This window comes from Danio rerio, chromosome 20 (genome assembly GCF_049306965.1).
Source record: "Danio rerio strain Tuebingen ecotype United States chromosome 20, GRCz12tu, whole genome shotgun sequence".
Taxonomy (NCBI): Eukaryota; Metazoa; Chordata; class Actinopteri; order Cypriniformes; family Danionidae; genus Danio; species Danio rerio.
In genome coordinates this window covers 16,283,520-16,298,100 of record NC_133195.1, presented here as the reverse complement: position 1 = coordinate 16,298,100, position 14,581 = coordinate 16,283,520, and the positions used below count along the sequence as shown (strand labels likewise).

Here is a 14,581-nt window from a genome sequence, read left to right as displayed (position 1 = left end):
AATACGAGAGAGTAAATCTCTTTGCTCACGTGCCGGTTTCCTCTGTTCATGAACAAAACGGTTTCCTAGCTCTCAATACACTGGCTGCTCGCGTGTGAATTATCTGCTGTCGCTACTGTAATGTAGCTTCGTTCATATCATCCCTCTATCAAGAAAATTTTTTGGGTTTTTAGTCATACAGAATCATACTCTAAACATGCTACCAAAAGCACAATTTTTAAACCCGCTTCCTTGTATGCTCTTGCAGATGGAATCGGCAAGGAAGGCTTGGGAAAACTCACCCAGTCTGGTTGAAAAGAGCTCTCCTGTCACCTCCTCTGCTTCCCCCATCACCAGTGGAGGAGGAGCAGGCAGTGCCCCCTTCAACTCCTTCTCCAGTGCTTCAGTGCCACAGATACCTGTGGCCTCTGTCACCCCCAGCACCTCCCTGTCCGGTATGAGTTCACGCTTTTCACTCTGACAGATAATATTGTGTTGTTCTGGTATAGGCAGACATGGCCAGATTGACCTTTTTTATTTCTCTATTACACAGGGTCTGCAACTTACACAACATCCTCTCTAAGCACCAAGAGCACATCAGCTTCTGACCCTCCCAACATCTGTAAGGTGAAGCCGCAGCAGCTGCAGAGTTCAGGAATGTCCAGCACTAACTTTTCCCAGTTGGGCTGTGCTCCTTCTCTGCTCCCACCGCAGCAGCAACAGACCCCACAGGTGTTCGTTTCCCAGTCTGCAGCAGGTACTTTCATTTGTATTCTACATTACCATCATGAATCTGTTTATAAGTGCTGCTCATGTAGTTAAATACACTGCCCTTTAGGGGTGTGAACCTACACTGGTCTCACAATTTGATTTAGTTAAGACTATCATGCCATCCATTTGGTTCAATTTAATATCTGAGTGCATTACGATGCATTGATGCTTTTCTTAAACCATTTTGATATTTTACTTAGCAAAACAATTCCTGTATCAAAATTGGTCATTTATAACTATATTTAAATATTATTTGTAATACAATTCTGTCCTGTAATGCAAGCAGTCTTATACATGTACTGTAATTTGACCTGCTCAAAGAAAACACTCTTTTTGAATGCATTAAACAAAACTCAAGCACATGCACAAAACAACATGAGCATTTATATCAAATAAACTAATGTAAATATCTGCATCACGATACATCGAAGAAACAATTAATTTTGACACCTCTACTGCCTTTAAGATTTTTGGAATTGGTAGTACTGATTTATAAATTCATTCCTATATTTTATGACACCAAGCTTAAAATTCAGCAGCTGATTTAGGGCGTAAACACTTCTTGCAGTTATTAATGAACAGTTAATGTTGTTATGAACTATAAAAAGAACAGGTAAACTTGTTGGCATGTTTTTAGGGATGTGCTGACATGGATTTTTTGTGATTTATCATTTTTATTTTTTGTCATGACTGCTAAAACAAAAGGCAAACACAGTGAACTGATTTATTAAAACAAAACTGGTTTCTGAACTTTATTAGCTATCCTTTTCCACGGCCAACGTTTTTAATACAAATAAAATCTGAAAATTACAACCAAAAAAAGCATGAATAAAGCAACCAAGTCAACGAACATTAACTGAAATCAAAATACCAGTAAAATAATAAAGTGGCATTCAGAAAGCACATGACATATTCAATGTGTGGAAAAATCTGTTATTTATTGGTTTAAACATTAAATTAATAAAAAAAAATTACCAATAAGCAATTTACGCTTGTGTTTGCCAAGAAGTCTCAGCTTAAAATATTTCACAGGTTATTTATTATAGCGTATTATCAATTCCCCTTTTTCGACAAGGAAAAAATCCTTGGACATGACAATACACTTCATTACTTTAATACTCAATTGGATATGTTGTAAGGGTTGCACGGCATTGGAAACATCTAACATTGAGATTTTTTTTTTCTGCAATGTGTATTGTAATATAAATACAATCTCACTAAATGTGTTGAATAACTATTTGGAAACATTTCGAATTTTAGATTGTTTGGGATGATTCTGTAGTGCAGTGCATATGCCAAATGCAAGTATTTTTAGCTGTGGCGGGTTAAATAGACACTCCTACTGGCCACTTTTTTTACTGGTTTAAAATCATTTTTATATTGTACTTTTCTTAAAAACAGGGTTTGACAATAGAGATGGCCCAATATGCATGCAAATGTGATTTTTAGAATCGAGAAGCAGCATGTCTAACAAAAATGCAAGTGTTTGCGTGAGCAAAAGAAGGCTGAATATCGAATGAGAGGGCATCACTCATGCTTATAACTCGCGCGCACAGGTAATGTGATGACTGTTTAGAAAGCGTGTATGCGCCCGTTTCCTGGCGTGAAGCAACCATGCCTAGAAACGCAACTGCTGTTATCGGTTCTCTTTAAAAATGAACTGGACAAACAGTGATGCTTGTGCACCCACTGTCCAGCTGCTTTCAAGAACTCCAGACATTTAAATAAAATGTCTTTTGAAAGCAGCAGTGGTTCTTGTTTTCGCAAACCAATGTTTAAATCGATTATGGGCCTAACGTTACCCGTGTGCATGTAGTCATCCTTCCATTATTCCACGCTTTCTTTTGCTTATAGTTATTTTGGTTGATATGGTTCACTGATCTGGAACCTTTAGCCGATTACTGTGCCTAGTTTTAGATACATGGTAATAATTATTTTTAAATGTCAATTGGTTAAAAAAAAAAAAAAAAGGTTTTGTTGAATAAAAAGTGGATGTATACAGCTATATTTTGCTTGTTTTGACACATTTAAAATTTGTGCCTAAGAAATAATTCTTTTTTTTTTTTTTTTTTTGTATGGTCTGACAGATAAATTTGGTAAATCCCTAATTTTAAGCCCTGAAAAGTCATGTAAAGTAAAATAACTAATTCCAGTGCGACACTATGAAATCACAACCTATTTGCTCAAGCGCATTAAACAAGTTCATACACACACAAAAAAAAATGAAATGAATAAGAACTCGTGGACATAACACAAAGTCTAAACCAAGTCATTTTAGCCTGTCAAAGTCAATTTTTTTGCATATAGAATATCTTTTCCCAACAACAAAAGTGTGGCTACTGAAAATGGCGAGTGGCTAGTAATGTTGGAAAACTACTAGCCACAGTCAAGACCTGATTATAATTCAGACTCAACATTGCATATACTTCATGGAAGAAAACTCAGCAATACAATACAGACAAATCAGTACTCCGAAATAATGCTAAAATTGTAGAGAGTCTTTTGAAAAAGTTCATTCAATTGTTTCTAATCATGTAGGTTCTGCAGCTCAAATCCCGGCCTTCTACATGGACACCAGCCACTTGTTCAGTGCACCTCACCCTCGCCTGGCTCCTCCCTCCATAGCACAGCAGCAAGGCTTTCAACCTGGACTTTCACAGGTATAAATCTCTCCCACCAGCAATAGTCTCATTTTCTCTCATGTTCTTAATTGACACTCTGGTCTCGTCATAGCCCACAGCAGTGCAGCAGATCCCCATCCCTATCTACGCACCTCTGCAGGGGCAACATCAACACCAACATCAACACCAACATCAACACCAACACCAACACCAACACCAACATCAACACCAGCATCAGCACCAGGCCCAGTTGAGCCTTAGCACTGGACCTCCGGTGTCTCAGCCTCAAGACCTCTTCAGCTCCTCCATACAGCCCTACAGGTATCACTAAGAACTTTTCAGAATCAGTCATGTTATATTTCAGTATGTTTAGATAGTTTTTGTTTTAAAACAAGAGAGAAAAAAGAAGTTGTTTTCAATCACGTGGTTCTGGTGACGTGCAGAATTCAGATGGAGGGCAGGAAGTAAAAAACTGAATGGGTGACAGAGGAAAGACTGTATTTTTGCAATTTTTAATACCATATTTCAAAGGCGATATGAATAGAAAATAACCACATATGTTGGGCGTGAACCTTATAACATGAAGAGGCCTGAGTTTTCAACTGAACTAAAATATATTTGCCTGTCATCGAGGCGGTAGATACTGTATAAGCTATTACGTTACGTGAAAAAATACTAGTAAATACTATAGTGTTTTGAAGCATACTTATTGGAATTAAACTGTTGTAGAAATTTTGTTGTTGCTGTGGTACAACACAACTGCAGTATTAAACAAATTATTCAACAGGCTTCAGTTTTCCAAGCTATAATTATACATCATCACAATGATATGTTAAACATTAATCATAATGCAGCAGAGTTTACACTAACGTTATTGTATTTATTACAGAATATTCATGAACACTGGGTATTCACCACAACAAGCCATTGGTTGTTTGCTCTCTGATTTGTTACTAGTCAGTAGAGCTGTGATAAAAAATCATTTTAGAAATTGGGTCTTCATCATTTGTGATTTTCTAAATGCAATGCAATTTGTCTCTTGAATCAATTTTGAGCTTAATTTTTAACAGTAGATAGCACTGTAGGCTTTACAAACAGCTGTACTCTACATGAATCTTTTTTTTTTTTTTTTACAAATACTACTTGAATCATAGTTAAGAAATGTTAAAGCCCATTCAAAAGCGTTTTCTTCATGAGCATTGAAAGTATGGTTAAAAACAAACCTAGAGCACCATCTGCTGTTAAAATCTCAGAATTGTTTCGAAAGAGACTAGCAATGCATTTTGAAAATACCATGCTGGTCTGAGACCACACCAGATGAGGAAAAAGTGTTGAGCAAATTATGGATTGTACAAGTGCTTATACACCTCCACCTTGTTATTGTCCACATTAGTGTCATATGAGAGGGATTGATAAGTAAGAGAAGGATACACCAATCAGGGAGCAATAGTGGATAGCAACACCTCTGTATTTGAATCTTTTTGGCACGAGACTTCTGGTCTCATTCACTTCCATTCATTTTTAGACATTAAAAACTGTTCGTTTCGCTGTTTGATGTTGCAAACTGATATTTCCTTGTTATATTATTCTACTTGGTCTGTATAGTCATGCAAACATTTTTTTGTAGAGCAAGTACTTTGACCGTTTTTTGCCGTTTATTATTCCTTGTCATTTCTCCCATAGGCGACTGAAACGAAAGTTCTAAGACAATCGCGAAAACAGGCGCACTTCCGCATTTTAAAATAAGGTCCATACTGAAAACCTGCCTCTGCATGTGGTCTTGCAAAATGAGGTCTTCTGTGTTTTCAAAATGTTGCTTATGTGGATCGAAAACCCCAAAGAACTACATTCTTCGTACCTCACTTAAATAATCTAAGGCCCCGTTTACACTAATGCGTGTTCGTTTTAAAACGCATACGTTTTGCTACGGTTACGCCATCTGTCCACACTATGCACTATGAGTTTCCGAGTGCCGAAAACGCTGGAGAGGCCGTATACATTATAAAACGCTGCTGCTTCGTCTCAGTGTAGATGGGGGAAAACGGAGACATCTGAAAACGGAGGCGGGGCTGCTGACATTCTGATTAAGGCTTTTCCTCAATATTAAGTAGCCTACACACACAGTTCAGTCTCGCATCCTCTCCCTGTAAGTTTAGACTTTTGCAAGTTTGATATGGAAAACAGACCCTCGAGGACATGTCTGGTAAATCTTCAAAGGGAACAGTGTACTTTATAACCTTATTCACATCATACTTTATACATACTTTATAACCCTATTCACACCTGGCTACGTTGTTTCACTTTCTCAACAATAAAATAAAAACATGAAGGAACTGCCTATTTTCATTTTGATATTAACAACTTAACAGACAGCAGAAATGTTGAGGTGTCGTGCTGCATCTTCACTGTATGCATATTTATAATAAAACAGAGCCTATAACATTACTGCCTCCTTTCATTTTCATAAAAAATACGAAACGTATCCTCTGCTTTGCTGAATGTCAGTTTTAATAATCAATAATAGCCATTATGAAAGTATAACGCACAATAAGTTTATACATTATAGGAAATAAAGGCAAGCGATCAGTCAATATACAGAATGTACGTGGTTACATTAATTATTAACTTATCTTTGCGCTCTTTAGCTGCAGGCTTTACACTTTCATTTGTCCAGAGTATTCATCATGTATTTCAATGCATATCAATGTATTTAGGTCTACATTTAGAGAAGTTTTTTTTTTTTTTATTGTAGCCTAGGCCTACTCAAGTTTTTTTAATCAGTGTAAGGAATAACTATAAATTAATTTTGCATTAAAAAAGCATTTTGATATCGGTAAAGGTGTCAATCACCTGCATAATAGCAGTCAAAACACATGCTTGACTGCATAAATTATTATCCATTTAAAAAAAAAGTCAAATATTGTGCATTTACGCATTTGTATTTAAAAATATCATATCAATAAATTTTCTCTTTGAACGACCAAGTGGCAGTCTTTGTACTACTTTTACTTCGGAGTGCAGATTGAACAAGTTTTATTAATATATATTTTTAAATATACATATATTTTAATTAATTTATATATATATTTATATATATATATATATATATATATATATATATATATATTAGTGGTGTCAATCGATTAAAAAAATTAACTAATTAATCGCGCTCACGCCCTACTCAGATACGTTGCTCACTCCACCCCTGACACCCCTCAACGGGCCTGACACAGACACACACACAACGCGGTGCAGACGTTTTGGCCCCAACGGCCTTCCATACTGGAGCGACTCCCCTCAGATTCAACACGCATGATCACGTTCATCAAATTTGCTTAAACTAAGCGTCCTGAAGTATTACTATATTTCACAAGGATTCTGACACAACAACGCGAAGCATACGCTTTCGTTGTGTTTATTGAGGAAACACGCTAAACTTGGAGGGCTCATGCTGAAAGGCAGAGTAATGCCCTGTCTTTGACAGCTCGCGACTTCTCCAGAGACTTTGAGTACATTCACATAAGACACCAATACTCCGATTTTAATATGATTAAGATTATACTCTTATTATAATTCTACCGTGTAGCCTAAGCAGTGATATTATTACCTTAAAGCAGGGGTCTCAAACTCAATTTACCTGGGGGCCGCAGGAGGCAAAGTCTGGGTGAGGCTGGGCCGCATAAGGGATTTCACTAAAAAAAAGTCCTCAAATGTCATTATTAACAGTTTTAATTATTTCTTCTGAACATGAAGTGTCCTGAACATTAATAGAACATTGAGTGAAGATTATGAACAGTTCTTCTGAACATGGCATCTTTTGCCTACTCCTTGCTGCCAGAGACTTGACAGCGCTTCTTTTCACAAATCTGAACCACATTTGGCTTTAGAGCGGAAGCAGCTGAGACCCTCAGGGTGGGTGGGGGGGATTGATGCGTGCGTACTTAAGAGCGGTGTTACCGTGCGCGTACTGATCAGCTGTGTTGTCGCGCGCCTACTGAAGGGCGGGACTGAAGGTGTGCCGCGTCGCGGGGGCACTTTTGATCATTTTGGAAGGTGCAGATCTGCAGAGTGGATGCGCGCGTACTGATCAGCTGTGTTGTCGCGCGCGTACTGATCAGCTGTGTTGTCGCGCGCGCGTACTGATCAGCTGTGTTGTCGCACGCGTACTCAAAAGCGGTGTTGTCGCGCGCCAACTGAAGGGCAGGACCGAAGGTGTGCCGCGTCGCGGGGGCACTTTTGATCATTTTGGAAGGTGCAGATCTGCAGAGTTGATACGCGCGTACTGATGAGCGGTGTTATCGTGCGCGTACTGATCAGCTGTGTTGTCGCGCGCGTACTCAAGAGCGGTGTTGTCGCGCGCGTACTGAAGGGCGGGACCGAAGGTGTGCCACGTCGCGGGGGCACTTTTGATCATTTTGGAAGGGCACTTTCTATCCAAGACTAAAAAGGGCATGTGCACTGCACAGGTTGAGCCCTATGTGTGCACATGCCTGCCCTCACCTAAAAAAAGGCGTATATATGTATAAATAAAACACCCCCACCCCACTCCAGTGACATCAGTCTGTATCTACCTATAATATATATAAGATGCAGGCTGTAGCTAGGTAGGTGGCAGGCTGCAGATAGGTAGCTAAGTGGCAGGCAGGGGCGGGAACAGCTTACCTTGGTTCTGGCCGGCGCGAGTTCCCTCCTAACCCGCCCCTTTGTTTACACGGCGGGCGGGGAATGCCAGTGACCGCTGTGTGCGGATAGAATCAGCGGAGCGGGGAGCGCTCTCTCTCCTCTCTCCGCTGATTCTGTCAGTGTACAGCGGTCGGCGCGGGCCACAAAATATTGCACTGAGGGCCGCAAATGGCCCGCGGGCTGCGAGTTTGAGACCCCTGCCTTAAAGGAACACCGAGTCACGAAATGCAGAGAATTTTCTTTCTGTTCGCCATGCGGTATCATCTTACAACAGAAGTCGAAAGTTAAAAATGAAACACCCAAAATTGCATAAAACTCTGGAGAGCCTGGTGATGCGACTAATTGTTTTATACTGAAACTTGCCTTCAAAAAGTGCTTCCTTGGTCTTATACACATTTCTTGCATGTTAAACACACGTCCACCACAACAGAAAGTAAAAAAAACCTGCAACTGCGTGTATTGCGTTACTTTTTTTAAACACGTTAATTACTTAAAATTAATCGCATGCGTTAACGCACTAATTTTGACAGCGCTAATATATATATTTACTTTTTTATTACTAAGTGTATATAACTACTGTAAGAAAATATCAGCATTTAGTACATACTTTCAGTATCATCTTTGCTTGAACTGACCCGATCTAATCCTGTTTTTAAAAATGAACCTGCTCCCAAGCAGGTTTGAGCTACCAGAACTGTTGCTATGACAACAAGTCTCAGATGAGTTTTGAAGAACGAAACAATCCTGGATCGTGTCAAATCGTCAATAACCAAATTCAGCTAATTGAGTAATCAAAATACGAAGAACGGACCCCAGGTGTAAATGCTTTCTTACTTTGTGCTTTTCTGCATTCACAGGTCTCAGCAGGCATTCATGCAGAACAGCCTCTCCCAGACGTCTCCCATGATGCTATCTGGGACTCCGCTGCACAGTTACCCTGGAGTGCAGCCTCCAGACTTGGGCAAGCCTCAGTCCAGCTTGGCCTTCCAGCAGACCTCAAACACCCAACACATCCCTATCCTATTTGAGCCCCAGCTGAACCAGCCTTCTGGCATGGGAGGATCACAGCTGATAGACACTCACCTGCTGCAGGTCAGAGATTAATTTTTTGTTGCTTATATACTAATAGCTTTTTCTTCTGTCAAGTTATTCGTCCTGATCTAAAGTGTTTCCTTTTTGTAATCTGCAGCGTCAGGGGTTGGGTCAGCACTCAAACCTGTACTCTGGGCAAGTCCAGCAGCAGAGCAGCTACTACAGCTCAACACAAAGCCCCAGCTCTGCCCTGCAGCAGGTGACCGTTCCAGTGCCTGGTTCACAGTTGTCTTTACCCAACTTTGGCTCTGGTGGAGGTCAGCCGCTCTTGGCTTTGCCTCAGTCTCTTCCGCCGACTCCTCCTCAAGCGCCACCTCCCAGCCTCAACCGGCAGCCACCCAACAATCCGCCCTACCGTGGCCTCATTGGCCAAAACACACACAGCATGATGCAGCCTTCCAACAAGGTCTGTGTGCAGATGCAGTAATACATTATTATACCTTATGCTTTTATAGCTTTTTTAAAATGTACTGCACTTCATATACTCTAAGTCGTATATAAAGTTAATGACTAAACCATAATAACCCATGTGGTCTGGTTTACTTAAACTCAAAAACCTAAATTGAGTGTAAATGAGGTGTTAAATGTTTGGAGCTTGTTCTTTTATGATCACTTCCAGAAGGTAAAGTAAATTGTGAGTAGCTTAACTGCTCATGAGCTATGATCAAAAAGCCATCATAGGCCACATTCTCTTCTACTGCTGACCAAACATTAGATTGTTATGGGATTTTTCGTGAGATAAAACAAGCAAGTTTTCATACTTCACATCAATGTACCAAAAAACATGTATTACTGTCAAAATAGCTTCCATTCAGATAGTTTATTCCGTTTCTTTCTTGCTCTCCAGTAAGCCATCAAACACGGGTTGTTCATTCAATGTTACTTGTGTTCTCCTACACTATGTAAACTTTGGTGAAATAAGAACGGTCTAAATGAAATTTGACCGCAACAGCTGCATTTGGTTGCATAAAAATGCAGATTGTCACAGTGAAGTGTTTTGGCTGATCACTTGTTAGCAGATGACTCAAAAAGCACATTGATAATCGCTCAGAATATGACTAAACTGAACTTTTTGTTTTAAAAATTGGTACGTTTGTGTTGTTTTAACTAATATTTAGGGAGTTACACTATAAATTGGTGTTTTCTGAATGTAATGTTTCTACTAGGGTTGTCAAAAGCATTGACTTCAGTACCAGTTGGTCATTCATTCATTTATTTATTCATTTTCAACCACTTTTCTGGGGCGGGGTTGCAGAGACAGCAGTCTTAGTAGTGGACCCCAGACATCCCTCTCCCCAGACATTTCCTCCAGCTCCTCTGGGGTGGATCTCAAGGTATTCCCAAGCCAACCGAGAGACATAGTCTCTCCAGCGTGTCCTCTGTTTTTCCCGAGGCCTCCTCCCGGTGGGACATGCTTGGAACACCTCCCTAGGTAGATGTCCAGGAGGCGTCCAAAACAGATGTCCGAGCCGCCTCAGAGGAAGAGGAGCAGTGGCTCTACTCCGAGCTCCTTTCGGGTCACAGAGCTTCTCACCCTATCTATAAGGGTGCACCCTGCCACCCTGAAAAGGAAACTCATTTCGGCAACTTGTATCCGAGATCTTGTTTTTTCGGTCATGACCCAAAGCTTATGACTAAATGTGAGAGTAGGAACGTAAATTGACTGGTAAATCGAGAGCTTTGCCTTTTGTCTCAGCTCCTCCTTTACCACATCGCTTTGGTACATTGACCGCATTACTGCCGCTGCTGCACCAATCCACCTGTCAATCTCACGTTCAATCCTTCCCTCACTCATCAACAAAACCCCAAGATACTTTAACTCCACCGCCTTGGGTATGGACTTTCCTCCAACCTGGAGACGGCAAGCCACTCTGTACCAATCAGTATTATTTTAATAAGCAAAGTGCTCTTGCTAGCTTTTAGACAGATCAGCTGATCCACGTGGCTTCGAAACGCTTCAGTGTTCTTGTGTCTGTGTTTGCACTTGCTGAACAGTGGTGAAGAGTGGTAAACTGATGACCTTCATGTCCAGCCACAATCATGAACTCAATGGCCAGTCAGCTGTGCTTAATAACGCACTCAAAACTCGTCCGATGTTATCAGAAAAAAATCAATACATTTGACCACCCTAATTTCTAGTTATTCAAACTGGCGAACATTTTTACTATCAGTTTTCATGGGTGACATTTCTAAAATCACTCATGGGCCATGTTAAAATATTAGCTTTATCTGTTGCAGATGTGTGAGATGGATCTGAAGCTCTTCAGTGGTGGAATTGATGTGAAACCTGGAACGCCACCTGTCAGCGCCAGGAGCACCACCCCCACCTCTAGCCCTTATAGGTGTGTATGCCAACAAAAGCAGATTTCAGCGTTGCCATGTGTTTTGGGAAAGTGTTGCACTTGAACAAATCACAAGACTACAGCATAACCAAGTTGCTTGTTGCTACTTGAACATCCCTTGTCTTTAGTGGGCCAAATTAGTTTCCTTACAGCTTCTTCCTTTGTGTTTTCAGGGCAAGCTCCACAAGCCCTAGTAGTCAGTCTAGCAAGATGAACAGCATGCTTTATCCAAAACAGTTCCAGACAGGATCTGCAGGAATGCGCATAGCCCAACACTTTCCAGGACAGTTCAATCCACAGGTCAGCTGCTACATACACAAGGAAAAATTGTTGTCTTAATTCAGTTGTGCAGTTTAAACAATAATGGATTTTGCTCTCTCTTTCACATGTTAGATGTTGTCTCAAGCCAACATGGTGTCTCCACTGGTACGTCCACCCCATGCAAACTCTTTTCCTGGAGGGGTGCAGCGTTCAGCCATGGGTCCACCGATGTCTACTAACCTGACAGGAGGTCTGATGCCCCATCCCAGACCTCAACATCCTCCACGTGGCCCTTCAGGTCCACCTTTAGCCCCCCGTGGCACACAGGCAGCCCTGAAAGCAGAACAAGACTTAAAGGTGGGAATTGTGATGACATTCATTTTAAACAAACAGTGAGTTTGATTTGAAAATTGACGTTATGGGTTTTGATCTCTACTTGCCGATATTCTAAATTTCCATATATCATGACAGTGCCTCTAGACACAGTATATATATATATATATATATATATATATATATATATATATATATATATATATATATATATATATATATATATAAGCAATATTTATATATATATATATATATATATATATATATATATATATATATATATATATATATATATATATGCTTATATATATATATATATATATATATATATATATATATATATGCTTATATATATATATATATATATATATATATATAAGCATATATATATATATATATATATATATATATATATATATATATATATATATATATATATATATAAAAATATTGCTTATATATATATATATATATATATATATATATATATATATATAAGCAATATTTTTATATATATATATATATATATATATATATATATATATATATATATATATGCTTATATATATATATATATATATATATATATATATATATATATAAGCAATATCACACAAGTAGCAGTGCGATTATGGCTGTATATCAGCACTGGTGGGAGGCGTGCGTTGGCCTCTTAACAGCAGTTATACTTGTCAAACTATAGTGTCTGCCATAGACTGTGCACTGCTTGTTGCTGGCTGTATGTGGGCGAAGTAATACACGAAGGGTAATCAGGCTGTACTTATGCTGATATTACTTAAATATCTCATGGCTGTCAGCCAATCAGATTCAAGAACCAGACAGAACTGTTGTATAAATATATATAAACCTGGGGGATGCATTTGTTAAAGCCAAAAGAGGTCATGGCAAAAGTTGTTTACTGGAAAGGAATATTTGACCTATTTGTTACAAATATTTGAACATTTGTAAACCTATCAGTTTACAATATACTGATGGCCTGTTTTTCTAGGCTTTATTGGTGTTAGGTTCAGGACACCCCGGAGAACTTTTTTTTATATAAACAGATGTGTGTGTGTTGAGCATCAGTTAAGACAATGTTAGCACCTGTCAGCTTTAATTGTGGGGAAAACTGGATAATTTTGAGCTTTTGTCAGCTAATTTCAGCTTCCGGGTTTAAAATGAGTTTTGGGGCGGGATCAAAATCTGCAACGTAACGCAGTACTGCAAGTGCAATGATGACGTGTCGGTTTCTCATTATTATTCATAGCGGAGTTTTCTTATCCTATGAGAAGAGCCGGCTGCTTAATTATTTATGAGACCTGCCAGACCTGCCAGTGTCAAGCCCGAGCTGAGAGACACAGAAACCACGGCACAGTATTAGCCGTTCATGAAGGCTCATATGCGTTTGTTTCCATCATCCACGGGGTTTGTTGCATGTTTTCCCCCGCGATCTTGTCAGGGCCGATCATACAGCAAGCTGTGTGCGTGCTGCTAGCATTTTTGTCGGATGAATTTTAGAGAATGGCGGACGCTGTCTTTTATCAGGAGTTCGTTCACATTCAGACACATCGCCGTGCTGTTGTGTTTGCCTAAATCCTCCAGATTACTAGCAGGGCTAATGGTTAAAATAGACGGGTCAGGAGACCTGCTGCACTGAGTCTGCTGGATACGGGGATTGAGGGAGAAGTCCTCATTTATAGTGTTTACATGAACACACATCTTTATAATGATATAAATTGTGGTTGTCTGTATATGAAATTACGAATAACAAATGTAGCAGGGCATTAAATTACTGTTCTTTTCTTTGCATTTTAACTTTGTAAACTATAAACTCATGCGTCTCCTCTTTGTGTCTCATTTTGTGAGCTAACTGACAACAGCAGTTATTCGCTCCCCTTCTCCCCTGCTGGCCACGCCCACTCCTGCCCTATGCTCGCGGAGCTCCACGCCCATTAATCATGCATCTTTTGAAAAAGTTCTGAAGTAGACTTTAACCGAAAGAGGGGGGGTGTCATGGCACTTTAATGGTCAGGAATGTTTGATCATTTTTGGCTTTTTAGCTTATAAGTAGAGGACAGAAATTAACCAGCCTGTAATGTATAAGTTGTAGAATGGGCAAAATAAAAAGGTCTGTATTTTTTTTTGTGTTCTTTTTTTTATTATTTGCTTTTATTCTTTCCATAACAAAAATATAATTGTAGAGCAACCCATGTTCTGTAGTCATTAAAATGTAACTATAAGTAAAACTATCCTAGATCTGAACAAAAGCAAGTAATACTTTAAAGTTTGATTTAAAAAATCTTGAATTGTTATGAAAATCTTTATAATTATTATTGTAAATAACAAAAACAATTAGTTAAAAATCTTGAATTATATTAATAATATGCCTCATCTGTTTGAGGTGCGAGCGCAGTCAGTGGAGGTGTGCGATGCGGCGCCAGCTAAAATTATAAATCACCCTTAAGATGTTTTTTTTTTTTTTTTTTCCTGTAGTTCAAT

General features: G+C 39.2%; 1 protein-coding gene across 1 annotated transcript in view; it reads left to right on the top strand.

Moving 5' to 3' along the window:
- Nucleotides 1-14,581, top strand: part of prrc2c (proline-rich coiled-coil 2C) — a 55,421-nt gene that overhangs the window by 37,936 nt on the left and 2,904 nt on the right. Inside the window, exons 24-32 of the mRNA XM_009294615.5 lie at nt 248-434; nt 533-736; nt 3,289-3,410; nt 3,484-3,692; nt 8,912-9,146; nt 9,244-9,552; nt 11,385-11,488; nt 11,662-11,788; nt 11,882-12,106. Coding sequence (XP_009292890.2) covers nt 248-434; nt 533-736; nt 3,289-3,410; nt 3,484-3,692; nt 8,912-9,146; nt 9,244-9,552; nt 11,385-11,488; nt 11,662-11,788; nt 11,882-12,106 — 1,722 coding nt within the window. The remainder of the gene's footprint in view (nt 1-247; nt 435-532; nt 737-3,288; nt 3,411-3,483; nt 3,693-8,911; nt 9,147-9,243; nt 9,553-11,384; nt 11,489-11,661; nt 11,789-11,881; nt 12,107-14,581) is intronic.